General features: G+C 42.1%; 1 protein-coding gene across 2 annotated transcripts in view; it reads right to left on the reverse strand.

Moving 5' to 3' along the window:
* MBD5 (methyl-CpG binding domain protein 5) overlaps positions 1–12,591 on the reverse strand; it is a 54,859-nt gene that overhangs the window by 17,271 nt on the left and 24,997 nt on the right. The window contains exons 5-7 of one of the 2 annotated variants that reach the window (XM_075180922.1): positions 10,653–10,755; positions 8,903–8,996; positions 3,378–5,450 (exon numbers count right to left, since the gene is read on the reverse strand). In XM_075180922.1, coding sequence (XP_075037023.1) covers positions 3,378–5,450; positions 8,903–8,996; positions 10,653–10,755 — 2,270 coding nt within the window. Of the gene's footprint in view, positions 1–3,377; positions 5,451–8,815; positions 8,997–10,652; positions 10,756–12,591 lie in introns of both variants that reach the window. The other variant, XM_075180921.1, reaches the window with a different exon arrangement.

Raw genomic sequence — 12,591 nt, forward strand, 5'->3', positions numbered from 1 at the left:
TTAACTCAATTGGCAGATCAGGCAACACTCCCTATATTAAGCACCTGTGGTCAACACCACGTTGCCTGATCTTGGAGTCTCATTCCCTATGAGTCTCTGAAGGTGTTCCTGTGTTTCCTCGTGTATTCAGCGCTGCTGATTCCTGTGGTTTCCAAACCACTTCTACCTCTGTGGTTTCCAAACCACTTCTACTACTGTGGTTCTCATACCACTTCTACCATCAACTGTATCATCGTGACTGTTAGCTGATTCCTATCCGCTGCCTCCGTGCACTACAGTCTCCAGCTTGCAACTCGCCTGTGTTCATCATCGAGTCTGTGAGCTGATTCCTATCCGCTGCCTCCGTGCATTACAGCCTCCAGCTTGCAACTCGCCTGTGTTCATCATCGTGACTGTTAGCTGATTCCTAACCGCTGCCTCCGTGCACTACAGTCTCCAGCTTGCAACTCGCCTGTGTTCATCATCGTGACTGCTAGCTGATTCCTATCCGCTGCTCCTGTGCACGTCAGCCTCATCTCATCTCTCCCGTGTTTCCTCGAGACTGCTGCTATTATTGCCATCCGCTACTCTCCGTGATCAACAGCTCCTGGTCTACTCTGCTCTCCCGTGTTCCATCGCTATTGGCACCTGTTGGTTGCTACTGGTTACCTCCGTGTGTCCGCAGAGTCCTGCTGCTGCTGTCAGCGCTATCGTCCATCTACTGCTGATCCGCTCTCCACGCCTTCCTGTGTCCCGCTGGTCTCTACCCTCCTGTCAGCATTGGATTCGTATCTCATCAGCTACTCCTCTGCTAGATCATCTCTATTCTCCTGGGTCCTCCATGAGTCCAGTTCCACGTTCTACTGATTCCTGTGGATTCGTGTCCCTGTTGGTCTACTTACCTGTGCGCTGCACCTACTAGACCCTTGCCTCATACATCCAGGGACTTCTCATCCTGCCGGCCTCCTGCCGCTCAGGTATCGCTGCACTCCTATCTGACTGCCTACTTCTGAACCACGGTATGCATACTTCTCATTGACTGTGCTGGTGTATTGCATATCTTGCTGGACTATATTGGTTCTCCTCTGGAGTCTGCAATCCGCTGAGTCTATTGCCATCATTGACTGTGTTATCTTGTGCTGGATTACTTCAAGAGACTCTCTACATTTGCAGACCTGTTCAGTCATTTATATATATATTGTGCATATTACTGTGGATCGTGTTTAAGGTGCCCGTGTACATCCTGTGTTGCAGTCTCTCCCCGTACACCTCTTCACATATATATTCAGTGGTACAACTTGCTGAAGGCAGACCACTGATCCCTGTTCCTGTATCACCTGTTCCATTCCTCTCACATAGCAGTGGTACAACTTGCTATCGCAGACCACTGACTACCCGGATACCTCCACTTGGATTCCATTCCTTCACTCAGACAGCGGTACCACTTGCTATCCGCAGACCGCTGACTCTCATCACCTCCTCGTTTCTGTTGGACATTCCTCCTCACTATAGCAGTGGTACAACTTGCTATCGCAGACCACTGACTACCTTCACATGCCCTTGTCCATACAGTTCCTCGTGTATTATTACCTCCATATTACCAGTGCTGCTAGTCATAGACTTTCCTGAGCATCTCATCATCTACCATTGCCTGTTCCGTGATCACCCTGCTACCAGAGTACCCTATTACCATCTACATTGCTCTGGTAAGCCTACCACCTGGTGATCCCTGGGTAAAGACTCCTAGTGCCCGTGACACACTGCTGGCTGTAGTGCTCACATAGTACCTGTTCTAATAGGAGAACCGATGGTTTATTCTATTATAATAGGATTCTGTTGGGCTCCAAGAGTTGGGTGGCAAATAGAGACAGCCGGGTGAAGCCCCCGGGAAATAGGTGCTGGGAAGAACACTGAACATTACCTTATTTTGGTTGTGCAGTAAAAGGGCTCTGATCTTATAAAATTAGTGTAAAAAACACAAACATATAACAAAAACAAACTAAGGAACACACAAAAACTTTTTCATGTAGATGTATTGATTACACCAGAACATCACGTTTATTAGGAATACTGTATATAATAATAATGGCTCTAGTGACGAGTCACTATGGTCTTATAGAATCTGGAGCAGGTCGGGCTCCGGTAGTTGAACGTGTTTAAGATGAATCTCTCTTTCTTTGTGCAGACACATGAGAACATGTTAGAGGGATATCAACTGAACATCAGAGCACTTTTATTAGTCAATTTGTTTGCGGTCAAGTTGTGATAATTGGCAAAAACCTAACTTATTCTAGACAACACAAACATAAAGATTCACTCTTTTTGTGTTTACATTCCTATACCAGCACATAAAGGACATTGAATCACACCCGGTATCATCTTATACCAACCAATGATTGAAAAAGAACCACATCCTGTATCAATCTTATTCAAGCAAGTGAACAACAGAATCCTCTCTTGTATTAAACTTATACCACTATATAAGTGAGAAGGGATCACAGTATATCATAAAAGGAGTCACACCTTGTATTAATCCCATCTCATAACATGAGTAACAAAGAGTGCTATCCCAACAAGTGTGCAGCAAATCATACCTATATGAGCATAATTATTATTATTGAGTATAATGACAGTACTTGTAAATACATAACGGTTTTACAGTGTATGTCAGGAGTTTTGAAGTAATATAAAAATCCCTTCCTCCATTACTTTGCACAGGAGAGGGATGGGTACGTAGAGCATTCAGTATTTTAACTGCTCACTGGGCAGTGCTCTGTTTCTGAGCAAAGCAAAGTAAAACTGTACAATGCTGAGGCTTATTTAATAATATGATGCAAAAGAACGATGATATGCTGGAACCCACAGCAACCAATCAGCTATCAGTTTTTTTAGCTCAGTGTGTAGAGATCAATGAGATTTGATTGGTTGCTTTAGGTTATAGGACAGTGTTGGCTAACCTGTGACACTCCCGGTGCTACAAGTCCCAGCATACCCTTCCAGCAATAAGCTGCTATATATTAGCAAATCATGCTGGGACTTGTAGTGACACCTGGAGTGTCACAGGTTAGCCAACACTGTTATAGGACATGCATTCTGCATGCAAAGGAGATTTACAACTTTTTTTTTGTAATCCCAACATGCGAATGACATTTTCAGTCTGATTTCAGACCCATCCAGAACAGCGTTCTGTTAACTCTATCTAACCTATTTTTTATTTTATTTTATGCTACAACGGAACAAAAAATATATAAAATAAGACAGAAACACAAGAGGAAAATCGCAATTAAATATTTTCATATTATATATAGATATAAATTAATTACTTATAAATAGCAGTGTAAAGGTATGACTGCAGGAACCCAGGCATACACAGAAGCATACTCAAGTGAAGAGCATACCTGAATCAGAACAGTTACCAATGCTGTTGGATAACATTGGTATGGAGGATGATGTCTGCATTCTTGATTGGGGTGGGGCGAGATGTAAAGGGTTCCCTGGATGGGGTAACATCCCGTAACCACTGCCGCTTTGCATCTGGTTGATGAGTCCAGTGAGATGAACGTTAGGGACTGGATTGCTATGGACTAAGTTAGTGTTAAGATTTTGGCAGGAGACACCCTCCCCTCTAACTGGTAAAGTGTGTGCCAGTGAATTATGGAGATTAGTAGAGTTCAGGCTGTTGTCATAATTCAGCTGGTTGGCAGAGCAAGGCAAACTCATGTTGGAGTCAGGAACGGTGCTGCTATTGCTGTTCATGTGAGAGTTCTGACAACTCATGGATTGGAGGAGTTGTGACATTGAATTAATTGGAAATGAATTTTGCCCTTGTTTCCTCAACAGATCCGCTACAGGTTTTTGGAGGCCCGAATTATCCATGGGTGGTGGCTTGAGTAGATTCATCCCCGTTGACGCAGGTTGTTTTCTTTTTCTTAAGTCCTTTTGCTGAGACATCAGCTTATCTCTCAGAGCTGCCCGGCCGCTCTGTCCTTCTGGTGGGGGTAGTAGGACGTTGGAGGCTGGAGGAAACATTGTGGGTAAAGTGCTATTTCCATCATTGCTGCCACAGCTGACAGCAGATACAGAACTGCTATTATTACCAGCAAGTTTATTTTGATTTGCTAGCTGTGCTTTGGCTGCTGCTGAAAGTAAACTGCTTGCAGGGAAAGAGGCAGCGTTATGCTGGTTCAAGATCTGATTTAAAGGCATCCCCAGCAAACCCATCTGACTCTTAATCGGAGTGTTACCAGCCGAAGGTGGGGTGAAAACTGTGTTTGGAGGGTTTAATACATTGCTCATTCCAGCTATCAATGGGTTATGGATGTCTTTGTATGGATGATGTCCATCATGTTTCATTGAAGGGCTTGATGGCATGGATGGTCTTGGAGAACCCATAGTGTGTCTTGGAGAACGTGGTGGAACTTTGAGGCCACCACAGGTAGGTTGTGTTCCTAATGGAGGCATCATGAAGTTTCCATGATCGGATGATGTGGAAGAGGAGCGTGATCTTTGGGGTGATGCCTCAATCCTTCCAAGACCGGGACCCATCGAGTGAACTGGGGAAGTTACCGGTGAAGGAGATAAGGATGTCGAGGCCGGATGAACTCTTTGAACGTGATTACCGTGATTCATGTGACCAGGTTTAACAGTTGGCAAAGGGAGATTGCTTGGCAAAGGAACAACAGCAGGTGTCATGTTTACATTCATCACAGGTACCTGAGAGTGAACATTTGGATGAAACGTGGTAGTGTTCATTACAGGGTTTTGAAGAACTGGTTTACTGGGGATGGGGTCTAGAATACCAAGTGGATCTTTCTCTGAAGACGTTAATGGCTTTTTCTGAAGAGCACAAAGTGGTGGTGGAGGTGGTGGTGGCGGCGGCGGTGGTGGCAGGGAAGGTGGGGGACCTTGTGTTGGTTTATGGTGGAACATTGCACGTGACATATCCATGTTGGGTGGATAATTGCAAAGGGTTTTCTTCAACACTGGGCTAGTAAAAGTGGGGGACAGAGGCATATTCGTCCTACCAGCCATTGCACACGATGGCTGCACAGGGGAACCATGCAACATAATGGATTGTGGCGACATGGGAGTCCTGTTCACATGAATGGGACTGGAATTGAGTGGAACATGATAGTTGAGATTGTTCCTTGTAAATGTGTCAGGACTTCCCAATGGGTCAGTCCTGGGAGAAGCAGACCCATCACAATAAATATGGGATCCAGATGAAGCCGGACTTGGCATGCTTCCATGGCCCCCACGAAATGGCGATTTCTGTCCATGCTTACTGCTAATTAACCTTTGCCGTGGATACATGGAATGAAGGTCATGCGGTTGAGTGCCCACATGTTCTTTAACCATCAATTTAAATGGGTTTTTACATTCTGGCAGCACAGAACTGACAGCGTCTTCATGCGATTTATTCCTTATGGATCGTGGGGTTGCGGCACGTGTGGACACCACGGGAGCAGAATCTGCACAAAGAAATGAAATATATTAATAATTAGAGTTATTAGCTAATATATAATAATACAAAAAGTCGTTGTGCAAGGCAGGTTTTTAAATTAGCTGGATAGTCACTGAACCAAATAAAAATCCCTTCCCCCTAATTTGGGTAAGTAGCGCACCCAGTATTTTAATAGCTCACTGGGCAGAGCTCTGTCTCTGAGAAAAGTAAAACTGCACATCAGTTACGTATATATTTTTATCTCCTGTCAGAACTATAAATCTTTAACATTTCTGGTTCAACATTGCTTTAAATTATTAATAGCAGTTGACCCAGTCATTCGCAGATGTGGAATTGTTGACTCAGACACTGGTTGAAAAAGAGAAACAATTGGAAAACCAGACAGAAACGTTAGATAAACGCGTGCAGTCTACCACTACCACAAACTAAGGCTACTCATTGTCCACACAAACATACACAAATACTGACCAGCAACCCCCCCAGAAACAACACTGGGCAATCACACAACTTCCCAAAGCTAAATAGACTCAGAGGTAACCATTAAAATGATGGATGTTGTGTAAGTAGATGCTGCAATATCAGGGTCATCCTTGTGACTTTGGGGAGTAACAGTGTTTTGCATAGAGAGCTGAGAGTAAATAGAAAGTTAAGGCAGGGTATGTGCTGAAGAGGTAAAGGAATCAGGGGGGAGGGGGGGTGGGCTTGGAAGTCTCTGCTAGCCTCACAGAGCCTTATATTCTGACCATTGTTATCTCCTTTACTACTATTAGGAGCATGTTTATTATGATTTTCTAGCTGGGGTTTGGCTGCTCTGGGAAAGAGGTGGCTGACATTAGAATTAGGATCTCTGGCATACCCATAAGAGTCAAAGTTTTTGCGGTTTGTGACAGCATGAACCGCCTATGCCACCCTGTCTGTTGTTGCTGGGAACCGGCTGGGCTTACTTTGCCACCGTCCCCTTTCGTTATTCCGAATACTCCCCGCCTGCCGCAGAAGGAGGAGCCTGCTGCCACCAAAGGACTCCTTTATGGCATCCAGAACCACGTTCCTTCTGAGTAACTGTCGCTGCTAGTGTACTCCCGTGCGAATACATTTGGGCTGGTACCCCTGACTGCTTACTATGGATCAGGGTGCTGTAGATGGATCCCCCTGGCCTATCACACTGGCCAGAGCTGCTGGTTAGCTGCAGAGTGGTGGTATTGGAGATCTGGGCCCAAACCTCAGAAACAGCCGGAGGATGGATTAGATTTAGGGTCTAATATGTAGGTCACAGGATTACAGCAATTTTGAAAAAGTTGTCAAGCAGGGTCTTGAAGCAGAGAGTGATGTTTATTTCGCTCAAGTGTCCTGACAGAGACAGTTCCATTGATTAAAGGTATCAGTGGTCAGGTCAGATGGAACATCAGAATGATACATTTCAGTTTACAAGGGCTCTCTTTTTATACAGTTTTAGACACAGCCTCACGTGCTATTTTTAGAATCAGGATGCAACCTGTTTACCCAAACATGGATTTACATTCAATGCAAAGGTAAAAATATTTACGCTTATCTGTGATATCCTAAAACCTTGCTGTGACTTCCTGCATCTTATCTTGGATACAGTGTACATCTGACAGCAAGTCTAATTACCCCTTCCTTTCCCTTAAGGGGTATTGGACACTCACAAAAGGTCTAATCAACATGAGATTAGCATGGGTGCTTTCTTCCAAAATTTGCAGAATAAACATTTCCTCCAAAAAAAAAGAATTCCCCAAGAAAAGTTGCAAACCCCAATGTTTGGGGTTTGATATACACCAAGATATACAAAAGACTTTCTAAACAAAGGCTTATTGTATCAGATATATACATTAGAAATAATTCATTTCCTTTTAGCAAGGTTAAAACAGAAAAAGCAAATTTTCTCCCCTGGTCTTAGAAATAAAGATTTCCTATATCAAAATATACACAATATTAAAAATAAGTGCATTGGCAATTATATAAATGAGCACCCTGCGCTATTTTCTTTGAATAAATTTATACCATAAGTTATTTATAAGTGATCCAGTCACACAGTTTATATGGAAATACCAGCTTAACATTTCTACCCATTACCAAGATGAATATACTCTTCTGAAACTTCCTCACAAATAACTAATTACTCTGCTGTTATATAACATAGCTACCTCAGTTTGTTCCTTTCTAGAAAACACATATCTCATCTTGCTCCTCCTCTTCATATATATATATATATATATATATATATATATATATATATATATATACACACACACGTATATATCTATCTCTATATATATTTGTATATCTATCCATCTATCTATCGCTCTCTCTCTGTGTGTGTATATATATATATATATATATATATATATATATATATATATATATATATATATATATATATATATATATATTATATATAGATATATACACACACACACACAGCTATCTCTCACTCCACTACTCGCTTTATACTATCCATAATATACAAAGTCTACTTTAGTATAGTATACACAGCCATCTCCCCCTCTGTCCTCTCCGTATAGTATACCCAGCCATCTCTCACTCTGCTCCTCTCTGTATAGTATACCCAGCCATCTCCCCCTCTGTCCTCTCCGTATAGTATACCCAGCCATCTCCCCCTCTGTCCTCTCCGTATAGTATACACAGCCATCTCACCCTCTGTCCTCTCCGTATAGTATACCCAGCCATCTCCCCCTCTGTCCTCTCCGTATAGTATACACAGCCATCTCCCCCTCTGTCCTCTCTGTATAGTATACCCAGCCATCTCCCCCTCTGTCCTCTCCGTATAGTATACACAGCCATCTCACCCTCTGTCCTCTCCGTATAGTATACCCAGCCATCTCCCCCTCTGTCCTCTCCGTATAGTATACCCAGCCATCTCTCCCTCTGTCCTCTCTGTATAGTATACCCAGCCATCTCCCCCTCTGTCCTCTCTGTATAGTATACCCAGCCATCTCCCCCTCTGTCCTCTCTGTATAGTATACCCAGCCATCTCCCCCTCTGTCCTCTCAGTATACACAGCCATCTCTCCCTCTGTCCGCTCTGTATAGTATACACAGCCATCCCCCCCTCTGTCCTCTCTGTATAGTATACCCAGCCATCTCTCCCTCTGTCCTCTCTGTATAGTATACCCAGCCATCTCTCCCTCTGTCCTCTCTGTATAGTATACACAGCCATCTCTCACTCTGCTCCTCCCTACAAAACTGTCATGTTATTAATTTGGAAGTAGAAACCAAAATACTAAGCTGTAATCTATATCATATAAAAAAGCTGTAATAAAAAAAGCATTGATGTAACAAGATTTTAACTCCTATTTGGTACATTCCATTTAAAAAACCCCACAAAAAAACGTACTTGTCCCTCCCCCAGGGCTCGTTAACACCAGTGAGGGATGTGGTGTCTCCATGCTCTTGTGTAGTGTGGCCACAGCAATGATCTTACGCTTGTGGATGCAAAGCTTGGTCACATCCTCATCTGCTTTAACGTCCTCTGCCGTCCTTTGTTTCACAGCAGCTCCAGGGTCAAAATTAAACACCTACAACAGTCACGGTACACAAACACAAATATACATGTGTTAATTATCACAACTCTGACAAGATATTTGGCGTGATAGAGATTGCCCTCTGTTACATAGGAGTCTATCATGCCCTCAGTTACAGGCCATATAAGTCTTGGAAAGACTTGCCTGCAGTGCATACCACATGATAACAGCTTTATCTAAGATATTTTGAAGGATAAATACACAAACTCAAACCTCATTTATGAAAATTATTATGTAAATTAAATGAAATGCACTATTATGACTTCCTTTGATCTGAAGGTACAGGGGTAGGATTAGCAAACCTTCTTAAAAGCACAAGTGGAGGCGTTGCCAAAAACAACCAATCAGATTGTAGCTATCATCTATCTCAGTGATGGGAAGCGGATACACTTCAGGGGCCTCATGGTGCGGGCCTCTCTTCTTCAAGAAGCTGGGATCGAGGGTGAAGGCTCGGAGGGACGCCTGTTACCCATTACTGATCATCTAGTACTCTCCAAAAACATACTGGTAGGTTAATTGGCTGCTATCAAAATTGACCCTAGTCTCTCTCTCTCTCTCCGTTTGTGTGTGTGTGTTTATGTTTAGAATTTAGACTGTAAGCTCCAATGGGGCAGGGACTGATGTGAGTGAGTTCTCTGTACAGCGCTGCAGAATCAGTGGCGCTATATAAATAAATGATGATGATGATAAATGATAGCTAGAATTTGATTGGTTGCTATGGGTAACACCTCCACATTTCCTTTTTAGAAGGTTTGCTAAATCAACCCCATAGTCTCTATTAGAAAGCCATTTCCCCAATGATACCCAGTAAACAATGTGGCAGCCAAGTGGTCCATATACTATATCTTCTCGTGTTTGACAGGTTGTGCCTGGAAACTGGAGCACAAAGCAAAGTACTTTACACAAAACAAGCTACATTAAGGAATCAGTCATTAAATAGAGCTATCCTCTACATCAGGGGTCAGGGAACTTTTTTACCTTTTACCCCCAAATATATTTATATATATATATCATATATTATTAATTATTGCAATTCAAAATTGTATTGAATCTATTCAAAATTTATTTGAAAGCTTGAACTTCAAAACTTCAGCTTTTGGAGAAATGATGTTGCTTCATTTTTGATACGAGAGCATCAATATTGGGGCATTTTGATGTCAGAGCAATTTGGATACAGTCTTCAGCGTCCAATCGATTTCTCTGCTTTGTTTTTATGTTCGTTAGAGTGGAAAATCCTTGTTCCCAAAGGTAGGTTGTTGCAAAAGGCAGCAACTTTTTGACTGCCTCCTCATGCGCAATTTTAAATGCCTTTGCAGCTGTTGACATCCAAAAATATGACTGATCTGCTTTATTTTCAAATGCAATACGTGCTTCATTATTGCATCGAAGCTCAAGAAGTGCCTCTGCCAACCCTTGAGGCTCTTCTGGTACAACAGAAATTTCACATTTAAAGGGGTCTACAATCCAACTGACGGCATGTGAATCGGCAGCATTACCCCCAGGAATTTAATTTTTACCCCATTTGGGGTAATTTACCCCTGTTCCCTGACCACTGCTCTACATGCTTATTTCAGTAACTGAAGGCAAATTTTGTTAGGGAAAGCTACGAAGGTCTTTTGGCAATTAAACCAGATGATCCAGTAACAGTACCTTCGGTAGAATAAGAGGACATTCCAGACCACACTTGCAGGTTCCATCCGTGAGAAGATACGCTTTCACCTGGTCCAAGCATGACAGATGGGATCCGCTTGGGCTGCAAAGGAAGTATAAACAGATCGATTCGCATTAAATCAGCTTATTTTTGTATTTAGATTTGTCTAAAATAGTTCACGAGGCAGGTAAACATCTACTATATAAATGCCTAGTGGCGTGTGTGAAAAAAAAGAAACCAAGCTGCAGCGCCACCTGCTGGGCAGAGTTATACGCTGACCTATATATTTCTTAAAGAAGTGGCAGTTGAGAGTGGTTGGTGGTTGCCGAGGGTGACAGTGGGGAGTTTTTAACACCTTAAGTAGCTTGATGAAGGATGTGGCGATGAAGATGAAGGATGAGGTGATGGAGAAAAATGATAAGGTGGTGACATGTGGACAAAACCACGTTAAAAAAGGCGCTTGCGTCGGGAAGTAACGCTCTTCCCCTGAGGAGGCCTGGGCTAGGCCCAAATGCATGACAAGAACCTTTTTAACACCTTAAGTAGCTTGATTTGACTAGAATGCATGAGTATCATGCACGGGTTAACTTGTTATATATATTTTCCAATATTTTCAATAAAGCGAAATGAACTAAGAAAAGCAAAGAAATTAAATAGCAAACATCATATATCTTTGTTATAGATAAAAATAAATTGTATGATGAGGACAAAAGTGTATCAAGTGAAGCAATTATTATATACTCAACTTTGTTACTTTCAAGATACCACTTTTCCCTTCGTACTATAGCAGTGTAAGTGCTTAAAATACAGCATACTATGAAAGGCAAAGTGTAGAAAAATACAGGTTGTAATCAGCAAGCGGCATAAAGCCACAGAGAGAACATTCAGTGTTCTTGTCTGCAAAGATTAGGAAGTTGGAGATAAAGCCGCAGAGGCTTTTGAGGGCTCTCAATACAACATAAGATTATCTGTATTGATCCAATAAAGTATATCATCAGCATTGGCAACAAACCATAAACGCAAATCAATCAGACAAATTTAATGTAGTACAAAGCATTAAAAGAAATCTTCAAAGCAAAGAGCGAAAAGAAGATAAATTTAAAGCTGAAAAGTAAAGTCTTCTGGTAGAGTTTTGCACGAAAACAGTTTTGGGCAATCCCACCTTAAAAAAAACAAAAAACCTCCCGCACAGAAAATAGGTGGACGTACTATCCCCGGGAAAGTGTCCACCCCTTGCCTGAAAATGGAAGACATACAATCCCTTTAATGCTCTGCAAATTATGGGATGAATTTTATTGTAATAACATTGAGAAATTGTTTCTCTCAACCAGCAAACATCATTAAGTGGAATGTTATATATAGGACACTATACATTAAGATTTGTCTTGCTCTAGGGATCATTCATTTTTAAGGTATAATTTTATTTTTTTCTTCAGTCTAAAGACCAAAATTAGCAAATAAATCATACATATTCCATTATAGATCTACAGGAGAAAGCCAGGAAAAAGTTTTATGAACGACACTCCTCACCCTAAAACCACCGAGATCCCATGCACAGGACCTCTATTGTTTGGGGTAAAAAAAAATCAGCCACAGTGGCATCTGCACCTACTCCTTCACCGGGCACAAGAGCTGGGAAAAATAGAGAAAAGTAGATGCAGGGGTTATTAACTATAACATTAACTGTGATGGATGCTCTATGGAAGGCATTTTGGGTTGGTAGTCAGCATTACACACCTTATACCAATCAAACATGCAGCTGAGAAAGCACCATATTAATGAAATCCTAAAATTCTGGCCTGTTCCCTGCTGGAGCTGCGTTGACATGCTTCAAGAATCCCACATCTAACACCAACATACAATGTCCAGGGAGAAACAAAATGAGGCACAGCAGATTATTTAGATAGAGGGAACATAAATTCGCATTTAAAAAGGCCC

Source organism: Mixophyes fleayi, chromosome 7 (assembly GCF_038048845.1).
Source record: "Mixophyes fleayi isolate aMixFle1 chromosome 7, aMixFle1.hap1, whole genome shotgun sequence".
Lineage (NCBI taxonomy): Eukaryota > Metazoa > Chordata > Amphibia > Anura > Limnodynastidae > Mixophyes > Mixophyes fleayi.